The sequence below is a fragment of the Clytia hemisphaerica genome, unplaced genomic scaffold (genome assembly GCF_902728285.1).
Source record: "Clytia hemisphaerica strain Z4C2 unplaced genomic scaffold, Clytia hemisphaerica genome assembly, whole genome shotgun sequence".
Lineage (NCBI taxonomy): Eukaryota > Metazoa > Cnidaria > Hydrozoa > Leptothecata > Clytiidae > Clytia > Clytia hemisphaerica.
Genome location: NW_027103930.1, coordinates 24,713 through 39,652, shown reverse-complemented (window position 1 = coordinate 39,652; position 14,940 = coordinate 24,713). Strand labels below are relative to the sequence as shown.

Below are 14,940 nucleotides of genomic sequence, written 5' to 3'. Positions count from 1 at the left end.
CTCTGAGCTTCAGATTTCAGAAATTACTAATATAAGACCGATTTTAACAGATTTCAAATAAAAAAATAACCCTATTAAGAATATCTTAATATGAATTTTTTTAGTGTTTAAGGGGGGGGGAGGAGGGGGAGGGAGGAGGGGGGTCACCTCCCTAGTTGCAAATAATTTTTCAAAAAACTTTAACAGTGTTCTTAAATTACTCTAAAAATGTTTCCATAAATTGTGATGATAATTTGGTATTTCTTTTAAATTTAATAGGAAATTGCATATTTTAGAGCCTGCAAAGCCTTAAGATACTCTTATAATATTCTTAAACTTTAGACCTTGTGCTCTTATAGACTTTGTTCTCATTGTAAAAATTTTGATCGTTTTAGCTGATGATGCTGTCTCGACTTGTAAAACAATCAAAGATGTGATTCCAACAACATCTTCCGGATTTTACTTCATTGCATACGGTCAATACGTTGTCGAGTATTACTGCGATATGACAACAGATTCAGGTTAGTGCCATCTGGTTGTCATCATCTCTCATTAAATCTTTCATATGCTCAAAAGTGTGAATGTCATCATTTTAAGTATCTTCTATCATTTGCTTACAAAGCGAAATGAAATCATTTAACCTATTTCCTACTATTTGCTTCATAAACAAAAGAAGGAGTATAACTCCCGTACCGTGTAAATTTGTTTGCGAATTCTGCTTTGTCAGCATAAGAGCAACCTTCCAACAAACCTAATTTTTTATTTCATGAATATTGCCCTTATGTATTACAATGAGGTGAATACAGTCGTTGTTTAACGGTTCTGGTGGCTGGTCAGAAAACAATATGAGAGCGACTGTATTCACCTCATTGTAATTTTTTATTTGTTTTAAAACGTGATAAAAAAGCCGTTTTCATCTAGCAGGCTATCATAAGAGCCGTGTGGGTCTTTTTTTATTCGGCAGAACTCACAAAATTTTTTCCGCTTGAAAGAATCATGTTAATTTCGCCTCATACATCTGTGCTTTAGCCACCGTAACTGTCTTTTAAAATTTCAAAATAGCGGCTGTGAAAAAAACACAAGGTCGCTACTGTATTAATTGTAGAAGAAATTCCAATTCATTCTTTCTCTCAGGTGGATGGACTATGTTTACCAACGTCACAGTTGCAACCTCCACAGATGCTCAAAATAATATCTATGATAACATCAAACAAGAATACTTGGGCTCGATGGAGAATGTGAAAACTGGACGCTATGCTTTACACACGGCGACCCTAGAATGGATCCAAGAAAAAACTGGATTCAGCGAAATGCGAATTAAATGTCACAAGCCGTCTTTGGGATTTCATGTTGACGTCCTTCTAAATTATGCCTCTGAAATTTTCGGCAACAGTCCTTCAAAGAACGTGCACTCTCCAGCAGACTTTCGACCTCTTCCAGATGATACCAGATATAGTCAAGTGTCTGGTCAATGGGTCAAAGGTACAATTTGGTACACACATATATTATATGTTGGAGCTAAATATCACATCATCATTGATAGAACAGACCGATGGGAATGTGGAGATTATGTGGGTGTACAACCATCAGGTGTTACATATTCTCCTATTGGAAATTGGCAATTCTTTTTTCGATAAATTGATAATTCAAGAAATGCGCCCCCATAATGTCTTTAATATTGATGTCACTTTTAAAAAAGCTAGATTTTGGTTGGGAGTTATAATTTCGTGGGTTTTATCATCAAAAGCAGAGTAGCATCAAAACGTACCTACGCCTGATGAAATCTGTAGGCGTGAAATTGCTGAAACTCGAGCCATAAAGATTCATGGTCCGAGGGGATAAGGTTTAATCAATGAAAATTAATATTCTTTGATCAAGTTACCCGACTATGTTACACTATTGACTTTGTTTAATCAAGTACTCTTAAGTTCCAAATAAACGGAGTGGGGGGGGGGGGGGGGTTCGAATAAACAAGGGGGGGTTGGAAAATTTTAATAACCTAATTGCCGGGGGTTGGAAATTGCAATTACGATAACCCACAAATAAGGTAAATATAGGCTAAAATCAGGCTATTTAGAACAGAATAAGGGACCTTCTCTTTGAAAGCTGAAAAAATTCTTAAAAATTAATAAACAAGGGGGGGGGGAGGTTGGAAAATTTTAGAAAAATTAACAAGCGTAAAATCTGTGCAGATTTTCCTTCGAGAACGACCTCAGAAAATTTTTTTGTCATCGTTAAATTGACTTGGAAATTCATGACCTGTTTTTTGTTATTGTGAAAGGGAACAATCTGGAAATTTTTTCTATTCAGTAGAAATATATAAAATATATATAATATATATATATACGTGAACCTCGAGATATCAATTGGAATAAAAAAATTAGAAACTTTTGGCACCAACCTTCCATCTTGTGAGTGTCACGATTCTCCTTTTATTGATCTAGACCATGGTCATGTCATGACCGGAGATTTAAGTTTCATTAAAAATAACCATTTGCGAAAATTGATATCCAAGGGACCAAATTATCGTGAACCTCGAGATATCAATTGGAATAATTAGAAACTTTTGGCACCAACCTTCCATCTTGTGAGTGTCACGATTCTCCTTTTATTGATCTAGACCATGGTTATGTCATGACCGGAGATTTAAGTTTCATTAAAAATAACCATTTGCGAAAATTGATATCCAAGGGACCAAATTATCGTGAACCTCGAGATATCAATTGGAATAAATGCAGAGATGTTATTTCTAGTGGTCTGGATAGTTTTGTGAATAAAACTTCAGCCAAAATTAATGAGACTGACGAAAACTTTCTTCAATGGAAAGTTGAAGTGTTAAAACAGGTGGATAAAAAGATAAAGTTTTTGAAAAAGAAGATCAGGTACAATAAAGTGAGCTCTGTGCTCAAAAGACAAGATTTACTGATTATTTGAATGTTTTACACACTAATTTTGTTATTGTCCCCATTGATAAAGCTGCTAATAACGTTGCATTTATTTGTAAACGTTTCTATGTTGAAGTAATTTTGAAGGAGATTGGGAATTTTGGGTGCAGGAAATGAAACATACATTAGAGTTAATCAGAATAAAGCAGAAATGGTGAATGAAAATGTTCGTTTTTCTAAACGTTTTGGTCTTGCTGTTACTGAGAAGGACTTGGATCTTCCATGTATCTATTGGACTCCAAAGAAACACAAGACTCCTACTGGTAAACGTTTCATTATCGCTTCAAAACATTGTTCCACACCAAACTGATTTCTAGATCTGTCAGTCTAGTTTTTAAGCTTGTTACAGACAAGTTGAAAACTTCCATACAAAAGCAAAGTTTTTGAGCAATTATAATAAATTTTGGGTACTTCAAAATTGTGATCCAGTACTAGATTCACTCAACCGAACCAATAAAAAGAAAAACGCCAAATCTATTTCCACCTTTGACTTTAGTACATTGTACACGAAGATTCCTCATGACAAACTGATTAAAGAACTATCAGAGGTCATTGATTTTGTATTTGATGCAGGTAACTGCAAGTTTATCGCTATTTCTAAAAATGATAACGCGTATTGGTCAAAAACAAAACCCAAATCTTCTGTGTCTTTTACACAGAATTCTTTGAAAACTGCTATGAAACATCTGATAAAAAATTGTTTTTTCAATGCAGGAGATATTGTTATGTGTCAAGTGATCGGGATTCCCATGGGAATCGATCCGGCGCCATTTTGGGCTAATCTTTTCCTCTACCAATACGAACAAAGGTATATGAGCAGGGTCATTGAGGAAAATAAGGTTAAGGCTCGCCATTTTCATTCGACTAAAAGATTCATTGATGATTTGTGTGCTATCAATGACGGTAACTTGTTTCAGTCTGTGTATAGAGATATCTATCCAGATGAGCTTGAACTCAAAATTGAGCACTCGGGTAATCATGCTTCTTTTTTAAACCTGGATATTACCATCAAAGACGGGATATTTATTTATAAGTTGTTTGATAAACGGGATGCATTTCCTTTTTCCATAGTCCGAATGCCACATAAAGATAGCAACTTGCCAGAATCGATTTTTTATTCTTCTTTTGTTGGTGAACTTCTCAGGATTGCTCGTTCTACGTTACTTTTCGAGGACTTGAAAGTTAAAGCCAAAGTTTTTATACAAAGAATGCGATGTCAAGGTGCTGAAAACGCAAAGTTAGATTGCAGTCTTCGACGGGTTATAGTTCGTCATTTTTCAGAATTTTCAAGATTTCAACTCTCTCAAGATTCACTCGTTCGCCAGCTCTTGCGGTGAGCGGTCACGGTGTACGGGGCTTCGAACCGGGCTATAGTCCGATTTTTTAAATTCTCATTCTTTCCCCACTCTTTCCATCTTATTCTTTGAACTGTAAAATGTGTGTGAGAGCCACAGGATTGGATAGTGGCAATCCAATCCCAGTTCCTTCTCTTCTGGTATGCTTTCTTCAACGTTGTGGCAGAAACGTGTCAAAGGTGTGGCAACTTTGTCTAGTAGAAAGTATACTTCTTTTCTCATTGTAATTTTAGTTTCTTCGGCTGGTTCCGTGGTTTTTACGTTTTAGTTTATTTTATATTATTGCGCGCGTTTTATACTTTCAATAAACACATCTTTTTACTATCTTTTATCTGTGGTGGTGTTTAATTAACACTGCTTGGCCTACCTACACAACCCTATTTCCATCATATAGGAGGATATTTTCGTAAAAGGCCGAAATCCTGTGTAGGTCGAAAACTGAGGAACAGATAATGTGTTTTCTTGAAATATTTTTTGACTCATATTGAGTTACTTCATTCCATCTTAACTCATATTGAGTTACTTTCTTCCTTAAAGTCATTTTGGATCACTGGTTTTGCATTGACGGATTTCTATGTCATCATATTTTCCTTTTCTGCTCCAACCTGATTGATTTTCTGTGAATGTTCATTCTGGATTTTTGTTGTGTTTGTATTGTCTTTTTGTTTTGTGGGTTTTTGTCTTTATTGTTTCCATTTTGAGTAGTTGAAGGTTTTATACTTCTAGACTATATATATATATATAAAATAAATATATAAAATATATCCCGTCACATTTCAATACACGTTTTTTTTTTTATTAGAACACCTAAAATTTGGCTGAGCCTGGATGTGCTTATTTCTTTAGAAATTTTCAGCCTAAAATGTTCTTGATGCGTTCTTAATTTTTCAACTTTTTCAGACTACTCTAAATCGACAATATCATGCAAAATAAAGAGCACTTAAAATTGGTAAAATTTGGACAATATTTGACTCTCGATTTTAGAAAATCCATCCCTAAGTTCAGTTAAAACTGCTTGAAAATAGGAAACAATTGTAGTTTCTTGTCATTTTTTTCCAAACTGAGGCTGGGCATGCTCTTACGATGTTCTTAATTTTTCGACGAATTTCAGCCTCAATGTTCTTATAATCTGGGTTCTAATAAAAAAAAACGTGTAGCTCTTCGGAGGATTGTTTTGTATTGAAAAATCCACAAGGGTACTAGCTTTGCTGGCATTGGCAAATAAACCGCAAGTTTAGGAATTTTTAAACATTTTCAAATTAAACATTTTTTTTATTGAGCGATTCATTAGATGCACAACCGAAACCAAATTAATCATTAGCTTAGGCTTTGTGTCTTTTTATGATTAAGTGTTTTTGATTAAAATGTTTTCAATACACTCATTGGCTCATTGGCTCAAAAAGATTTGAAATCATGCCTATTTATTTTTTATTTAAAATTTATCTTTGAATGAGGCTGTGGACCTGAGGGGTACTTAGGCACGGGGACGTGGATCAGGGTCCCTTTTTCAGACTCTACAGATATCTGACAGGGTCCCAAACTAACTAACTTTCAATATGTGGACCTAACAGGGTTGGTTTGGTCATTTTGGACAATTTTCAGGGTGGAAATTAGAAATGTTTCGAATTTTTCGTCTACTTTCGTATCTACTAATTTTTGCCACTTTTCAAGGTTAAAATGGCAAATTTTCAGGGGGGGCCGGGCTGCGGATTGTTTTTGAGTTGTTTTATGAGGTTTTGACCTGTATTGAGCCTCATTCGTTCTCTTATAATTTTTCTTTAATTAAAAAAAAATATCTTAAAAGTTTGATTCTTTCAAAATTAATTGTGATTTTATTTCATTTTTAGTTGTTCGTAAAGATAAATTTACAAAATTTTGATGAGAATAAAAATTAATGTGAAAATTAATAAATGTGCAAAAAATGCATCTGTAATGTATTTGTAGTAAGAATAATATTTGGAATGCTTAAAAATAAATCAAAATAATTAAATCATAAATGTATTTGAACTTCAAACTTTTGCGTTTTCTTCTTTTTGTACCGTTTTATCCACTGATCATTCCATATGATTTAGAGCTCAACATATTTCCTAGGTATGTCCACGTTTTGGACGCAGACGATGTAATTCTCCGTTCCAACATACAATTTGTCACCGCTACTGTGGAAGTAGATACCTAAAAAGAAATAAGGATTTAAAAGTTCATTTGAAGAATGTGTCAATTCTTGTCGCGCTGTGTTCATTTTTCAACGAATGGTTCCAAATTTTAATCTAGCCCCTTTAGCTCGTTTTTCTATGATTTTGACCAATTACCAAGAAGGGAGCAGATCCTGCCCGTGTTCACAATTTTATGACGTCCATCAATAGACAAAAAGTGGTTCAAATGTCTTGGGTACGACATTGTCGGAATGTTTCAGAGGACTATTCTTCTGATAAAATAATAGCCTTGTCTGGTACCCTGAGTATCAGAGGCTGAGTTTTCAAAGAATATATCAATCTCTGATGACCAAGTAAAGAAATTATATCGCACCTGCATAAATCTAATCACTGTAGAAAGAATCGAAGATGAAAAGCCAATATTACCATATTAATGTTTAGCAGACTGTATTAGTATGCAGTTTACTACATGGTGTCCCGAAAAAAAAAAAGGTTGTAGCACTTCTGAAAGAAAGTTCTCGTGTGTGTTTCACTAAATTTGCAATGTTTATCAAAGTTTCTTTACGGTACTTGTTTAAAAACTTGAATACTAACCTCCATAATCGTGAGCAAAAGTTCTGCCAACACCCATCGGTAATCGCCAAATGATACGACCATCATAAGAGTCTTTACATGTCATATAATACATAGCACCATCCACTGCCGAATTGTCACTTGACCAATCACCTGTAGTAGCAAAAATGAGACCACTTTTTCTGCACAACATTGTCATTGCTAAGAAACTTTCATTGCTCTCCCATTGAATAGGGCATTGTGGTGTTCCATCAGTGCTTTTTGAGGTGCTCTTTGATGCACTGTAAAGCCTTGCCATACCTTTCAAGGAAAAAAGATCAATATAAATTGTTGGTTCCTTTTCCCGAACTAATTCTACGTCCCTGTCAAACCCTTTTAAAAAGGTTGATGCCAAAATTATACTTTTACTGTCATCGATTGTTCTGACCAAGGCTTCGGTTTGTTCAACGTTGTTTCAGTTACTTAAAATTGTAAGTATAACCTCTGGCTCGCCTAAACCGTTTAATAATTTTGCTGTTACCCTTGTTATAAATAGATTACATTATTTTAAAGAATGCGCTACGTAAGAATTTAGTGTGAATTAGAGGACTGTTGTTGTTTTAAATAACACACAATGTTGGATGTGAGAGTTTAAAAAAACATTACCTGGCTCGTTAGCAACTTTTTGTGGTTCAAGAACTGATCCTGTCGCATGTCCAAAGTTGTTCTCAACAACCAAGTATTGACCAGCACCTATAATAGACCAAAAGTCAACTTTGTTCTGTCACAGAATTGTCCCCAGTGAGAAGAATGTTATTAATTTTTATCTCAATTGGAAAACTTTGAAAAACTCTTTACCCCAAAAGAAATAAAAAAGGCATCAATATCACGGAGATAAATAATATACGAACAAACATCATGTCTCATTCATCTTCTTCCCTGTAAATCTCTTCCCACCCCTTTGCCGTTAGATTTACAGAGACCCCCTTGTATATCAGTGATCAGACAAAAATGATTCAATGTTTTGTTACCGATGAGTGAAGCTTCATCAGCACCACGCATAGGAGGAAATACTGGAGTTTTAGATTTGATAGTTCCATTGCTAGTGTCATAAACACAGACTTGTAATCGAGGATTGTTGTTGTCTGTGATGGCAACTTGTTTACCGTCATCGAAGACAGTTGGAGTGGTTCCTGACCCAATGTTCGTCTGTCCAATTTTCAATAATTGACAATTGTCATATGCTGTTTTCCACTCAACCTAAGGATAAAGATGGTGGTTTAGGTGCGTGGGCTACAGCTGACTTTCTTGCAAATGTAACCTGTGAGGACGGATACGAATTTTAAGGTTGATATCTCAATGTCATTACTACTCGTTACATCTCTTTGATGAGAACAAAAACAACAGTATAACAGGAATGAGAAAGTTAGCCTCAATTCTAAAACTGCCCAGTAACTTACATTTAAAGACCATCCGGAACCACCGGCACTCGTGTCCATACTGGCACCAACTTTCCAGATATAACTTTCAGCTATATCTTCAGATGACGTTGTACGTCCTCCGTTGGTGACGAAAATGGCACCCGATTGGGTAACGGCGAACGTATTATTGTTCCATTGTTTAGGACATTTCTGGACAGCTAACACCTCGGTAGAACTACCATCTCGAGCGATTTGTACCAAAGCGATGGAAGCTTCAGTATTGATGACATTATTCTTCTTATCGAAATCACCGGCCATCAAGCACCACGTTCTGAGAAAGGCTTCATTGGTTGTTTCCCAATACGGCAGATTTGCGTAAAGCACATTAGGTGCGTTTTTGTCAAGACCAAGCTTTTGATTGACTAGTTCAATAATATTTTCACTTGTCCAAAGTGGTTCCAATGCCTAAAAAGGAACGGAGAAAATCTTATTTTACTACCAGTTATATTATTTGTCAAAGAGAAAAATAGTAAATTATGTTTAGGATGTTTTGTAAAAGATTTTGTCAATTTGTTTACCTATGCGACAAAATTACGAAATTATATAATTTCTTCTGCCTTTTCCCTTTTGGGTCAATGTGTGCATAAGGTAGGCTTATTAAGAACATTTGACAGTGGCGTAGGGAGCATTCTATATTGGGAGAGGTTGTAATCTAGTAACACCGAGAAAAAATGTTTGAAAAGTATTTTAAAACTATTTCAAAAAAAAAGCTGGTAGGGCACTGTTTGAGCCTGAAAACCACAAAAGTACAGTCGATTATGACAACACCTTACTTTGATAGTATCTCCAGCTTCAACTGTTTGGCCGGTAGGTAAACATTTGACACACCCATCTCCAACAACCACAGCGTTGAAACTGTCATCAAGGTAGAAATAACCTCCAGCGAAAGTGAACGAATCGCTGCTTCCTATAAAGAAAAATAGATAATGTTAATCTCGTACCCAGAGCCACTTGTAACACCTTTTGTTTACTTTTATGAACGATGTCAGAGTCATAGAAAAGCGGACTGAGAGACAGGGTTGAGTTTCAGATAGAGTCGATGTTTTACGTTGAAAGTCCACCGATCTACATAGGACATTTGAGATAGCCTTTGGATTTTTTTCAAGCAATCCATGAACTATATGGAACAGATTTGATATTGCACTTCTCCCTTGAAAAACCTCAAAAATATCTTTATAATTTCCGATAAATGGGAGACAAGGGTATGACAGTGAAGATAAAAAGTAGAGAGTGTTTCATCATGATTCACTAGTACTCTGTCTGGGAGTGTTTGGGATTCGAGAACAGTTTACTGTGGTGCAAGTTTGTCATCAATTTTTTCACACTGCATATCAGCAGAATATTAGCGAGCCACAATGATAGTCTTCATCCAGGTGGTGAATTAAGTTATACCGAGTTTTATTTATCTTCATCTAGATGGGTATATAGGCAATTTGGGTTTTGGGTATGAGCGAACCATTGGGGTCTTTTTTGCACCCTCGAAAGTCTCTCATAGGAGTATGAACCATAAAACATCAAATAAGTCTCGAAAGGGTCCCAAAATTTAGGAAATATAAAAAATCAACTCCCTTTAAGGGTCATAAATTCTTGTAATTTAGACCAAAATTAGAAAATCTTGGCTGAAATTTGAAAAGAAGTCTCTAAAAGGGCCGTAAAAATGCCAAGAAAGGGGCAAGCTTTGAATTGAAGTGTATATCTCCTACCTGTAGGTGTTGCAGAAATGATTTCGCAGTCTTCATCGAAAACAATCAAGTTGAATTGGCTTGGCTTGGCTTGGTTGGCAAATTTGTGACACATTCCAATCATTTGGCCAGCATCATTGCAACCCATAATGGGAGTAAAACCATATGGGTTGGATCTTAAATAGAAGGGTTTTAAACAAGTAAGTTTTTAGCTTTGTACACTTTTACAGTGCCGTAGCAACTGGGGGGGGGCAAGGGGGGCTATGCCCGCACCCCAATAGTTTTTTCAAGAATGGTTATTTTGCAAAATGCAAAGTTTTTCTTTTTTAATTTGTCATAATTGTCTTTTATGTGATGTTTTGAGTGTATTTTTAAGCAATCTAGAGCTCAATTTTCAAAATTTCCCCCCCTTGGGCCAAACCATGGTTGGCCCTCGCGGTGTCACTAAACTTCAGCCCCCCCCCCGATATGAAAATGCTTCCTACGGCACTGTTTTACAGGCAGAGGGGTACTTTATTTAAAAACAAAAAATATTTTCGCGTAAGGAGATAACGGCAATGGAAAGAATTATTACTTCAATCTGCTTACACATATCTTTTTAGCTTCAATTATTAATTTCGCTTGTTAGTTATGGAAAAAAATTAGAAAACAAAGTTTGTACAGTGGCGAACTCACTAAATTAATGCCGCCCGTACTAATCGAGCAGGGTGCCTCATAGCTTCACGCTAGGATATAGGACAGATCCGATTTTTGCGTTTTTTGTAATCTCTTCCGGTTAATTGGTGTTGTAATTAACGTTTAGCTTCAAACTAGCTGCTTCGCTAAATGCGCCATTTTTCGTTATTTTGCTATTTTAAACGACAGTACTTTGAAAGGATTAAATCAATAACTCTTGCTGAAAGCAATTAAACTTTGGTTAGTAGGGAATTCCAAAACTAGTAACAAGGATGGAAAAAAATGACTTATTTTTTAAAATGGGTAATCAAATCAAATCAATAACTTTGATTGAAGGCATCTTTGATAATTAGGAAAGTAAACATGTGATTGGCGAAAAAGATGAGCATTTTATTGTTATAAGCATTTTCTTATGAAGCAAATCATAACTCTTGATTAAGCAATATCTGTTCGGTAATTAGTTATAGAAAGAAACAAGATGGTGAAAAATGACATATTTATTTTTTTTGTCATTCTTTTAAAATCAAATCAATAACTCTTGATTGAAATATGGCTTTGTTTAGTTCTTACAAATAAACGCAAAAGTAACATATTTATTTTTATTATAAGCATTACTTTATAAGAATCAAATCAATACTCTTGAATTGAAGGCATATATGCCTTTCGGTAATTAGTTAGTAGAAAGTAAACAAAGGATGGCGAAAAAGATGAGCATATTTATCTTATTATAAGCATTTTCTTTATAAGAATCAAATCAAACTCTTGATTAAAGGCAATATACCTTTCGGTAATTAGTTTATTAAAGTAAAACAATGTAAAAGATGAGCATATTTAATTTTTATGGCATGTCTTTATAAGAATCAATAAACTCTTGATTGAAGGCAATATATTTCATAGTTCTTAAAATAAAAAGGGTGAAAAAGATGAGCCTTTATTATAAGATTTTAAGAATCAAATTTCTTAAAAGGCAATAATTTTCGGAATTAGTTTTCAAAGTAAAAAGGATGGAAAAGCTAGATATTTATCTTTATTTAACATTTTCTTTATAAGAACAATGTATTACTCTTGACTTACAATAATCTTCGGTATTATTTCTTACAAAGAAACAAAAATGTGAAAAAGATGAACATATTCTCTTTATTTAGATTTCTTTAAAGAATCAAATCAATAATCTGATTGAAGGCAATACCTTTCGGTATATTATTAGAAAGTAAACAAAGGTGGCGAAAAGATGACCAATTATTTTTATTATACGTGTCTACTTTAAAATCAATCAACTTTAGCATTTGTGCTTTTCACTCGATAATGTGAGCGATAACTTCTCTTTTGATATGTGAATCATCTATCCCATTATTCAAAAAAGAAACCAAGTTCTTTCCTGAACTTAATTTTATCGATAAAACGAATTGAAAGCTACCATGCGTAATTTTGCTTACAGGGAATTTCATACAGCTCTGCGGGACTCTTACGACAGCTACGCTTGATATGTGAAATGACTTCAATTTTAAGGAAATATTTAATCGCAATTTTGCGTATTTTGTTCCTCAATATTTTGAGAAACTCACTATCAACATTAAAAAGCTTTACATCGCATTTCGTCGTTATAAATTTGTAGCGGTGGCAAGTGAAGCTGGCTAGTTTACAAATACACGCTTATAAGCCGATTTTCGCCATTTGGCTTTGTCATTATCTTTGTGTTTTAGCCCACATTTGATTTTTTTCTTTATTTTCTTTAAGCATACTTTATAAGAATCAAATTATAACTCTTGATAGACGGTGAATCTTCGGAATTAGTTTTAAAAGAAAAAATGCCACAATATGGAGATTTATTTTTCTTATAAGCATATACTTTATAAGAATCAAATCAAAACTCTTGATAGGATTTCGAGTTTTCAAATAACAAGGGATGCGCCAATGCTTTTATTTTTCTTTAGCATTTCTTTCTCAAATCTTAACTTTTAGACTGTAATATTTATATTTCGGTAATTAGTTCTAAAATAAACAAATGGGCACAATATATTACTTATTTTTCTATAAGCATAACTTTATAAAAAATCAATAAATGATAACGTGATCCTTTCGGTAATTGTCTTACAAATGAACAAGGATGCGCAAATATGATTCATTTTTTTTAGTTTTTTAAAATAAAATCAAACTCTTAATAGACGGTGTTGCTTTCGGTAATTAGTGTTCGTAAACAAGAACGCGCAACATATGAGCTCATTTATTTTTCTTATAAGCATTTATTTATAAGAATCAAATCAATAAAGACTGTATGCTTTCGGTAAAAGTCTTCAAAGCAAACGGCGCACCATTTTCTTTTTAAATTTATTTAAAGAATCTCAATAATTTGTAGACGGTTTATAGCTTTGGTAATTAGTTGTTAAGAAACAAGGACGGCGCAAATATGAGCTCATATTTTTCTTATAGCATTTAATTTTATATCAAATGACTCTTGTAGACGGTAATAACCTTTCGGTAATAGCTCTTAAAAGTAAACAGCTGGCCTAAAATTTTTATTTTCTTTAACCTTTACTTTAAGTTCCCAATAACTCTTGATAGCCGGCTTACCTTTCGGTAATAGCTCTTAAATAAAGGATGGCGCAAATGGCATTCATTTTTTTATAAAGCATCCGATAGATCAAATAAATAACATAGACGTGATATTCCCATTATAAGCTTAAAAATTAAAAAACAGGTTCTTAATTGGTCTTTTTTTAGCGATTTAACGCCTCGTTGTTCTTGTAAAATTGTTCATCAACGGCTCGAAATATTAATTGCGCTTTAATCTACACTGTTTTTCCCTATGAAGCTATGAATGCCATCCTCGGAAGCTTTAGGCTTCCTGCGGTGGCAATTATTTCACTTCGAAGAAAGAAATTGTATTTGTGACTTACTTTCGAATCATCCTCAATCTTCCACCGTTGGGACCGTGGTATGGCACCGATTCACTGCACCAGGAGTCTTGATGGGCGCCGTTCATACCATTGGGTGCCATACCTGGGTTCTTTGGTATCTGAACGTCAGCGAATTGATTAAATACACTCTCTTCAGAGGCATGCACATTGTAAAATTGATCTGGTGTCACCTTCATGTTGATTTGGTTTATGAAATTTCTTCACAAAATTTTTGATTCTTGTCTGTTGGTTGACTTATCACTACTCTGGTTCTTTACCAAATTGTGATGATTTTGAGAGCTGAAGAAACTCCTTTTTATAGGACTCTAAAGACTGTCAGTGAGGTGGAAAAGCCCATCCTCTTTTCTATTGAATTTTATTTGCAAAACAATACCCAGTATACAAATCTAATAGAAATAACGTTAAACTAACGTCCATGTAACTGTCATGACGTCGATACGAAACGGACGTCCCAATGATAGTTTGTGGACGCCATGTTTTCAATTTGGAAAAAAAACAATAACCTGGATATTTTGCGGCTGTCACTTACAACAACCACTAACATATTCCGCGTTCACAGTTCCCTTATCCAATAACATTTGGTATCAAAACAAAAGCTTAAATAGAAATTACCGTCTTTATATATCCAAATCTGAGTTTGTAAGAATAATAATGAATGGAAGTATGAGACTTTGCCGGCCAGCTCAGGCGGTATAGAGAATTCTACTTGCAATCCAAGAGAATGGGTTCGATCTCCTGTCAACGCCAATTCAGCAACTTAATTTGAGCAAGAGCAGAGAGTAAGTATGGTTCTCCACCTTTACAATCCGAGTTCTTAGGTCTAGCCCGACAGCCACCGGATGAAAAAACTTACTGATATAAGCCTTCTGATTGACGACCCTTACAGAATAGATATCACAGTCCTAAACACTTATAACGACTTAGCAAACGGTAGCAGCCAAGCATTGATGTATAACTTATCATTCGAAGTTGATTGAACCGGCCAGCAAAGGTAAATTTGCAGGTATTATGGTATTCATCAAACTCGGGCTTACAAAACAGTCCTGCAAATTCAAGCATGATTAACAATAAAAAACGATTAGTTGGCAAAGGGTATACAAGGTATGGATGATTTCGATTTCATCAAACATCATCCACCACTGTCTCATTGATCCAGTGATAATTCTTTAGCCAATGAGAATCAATGTGGAGCATAGTAGT

General features: G+C 34.7%; 2 protein-coding genes across 2 annotated transcripts; one reads left to right on the top strand and one right to left on the bottom strand.

Annotated features, from left to right (window-relative positions):
- Positions 1-375: 375 nt before the first annotated feature.
- On the top strand, positions 376-1,616 carry LOC136809801 (uncharacterized; the record flags this gene model as incomplete). Its single annotated transcript, XM_067066356.1, is given in 2 exon segments — positions 376-500; positions 1,114-1,616. Coding segments are annotated over 2 exon segments (628 nt in total), but the record flags the coding sequence as incomplete, so codon positions are not given.
- A 4,566-nt stretch (positions 1,617-6,182) lies between these two features.
- LOC136809799 (uncharacterized) lies at positions 6,183-14,000 on the bottom strand. The gene is made up of 8 exons (XM_067066355.1): positions 13,720-14,000; positions 10,169-10,323; positions 9,239-9,372; positions 8,445-8,870; positions 8,016-8,244; positions 7,651-7,737; positions 7,027-7,305; positions 6,183-6,451 (listed from the first exon to the last, which is right to left on the bottom strand). The coding sequence occupies exons 1-8, from the start codon at positions 13,914-13,916 to the stop codon at positions 6,348-6,350; spliced, it is 1,611 nt and encodes a 536-aa protein (XP_066922456.1). The 5' UTR covers positions 13,917-14,000; the 3' UTR covers positions 6,183-6,347.
- Between the last annotated feature and the right edge of the window lie 940 nt (positions 14,001-14,940).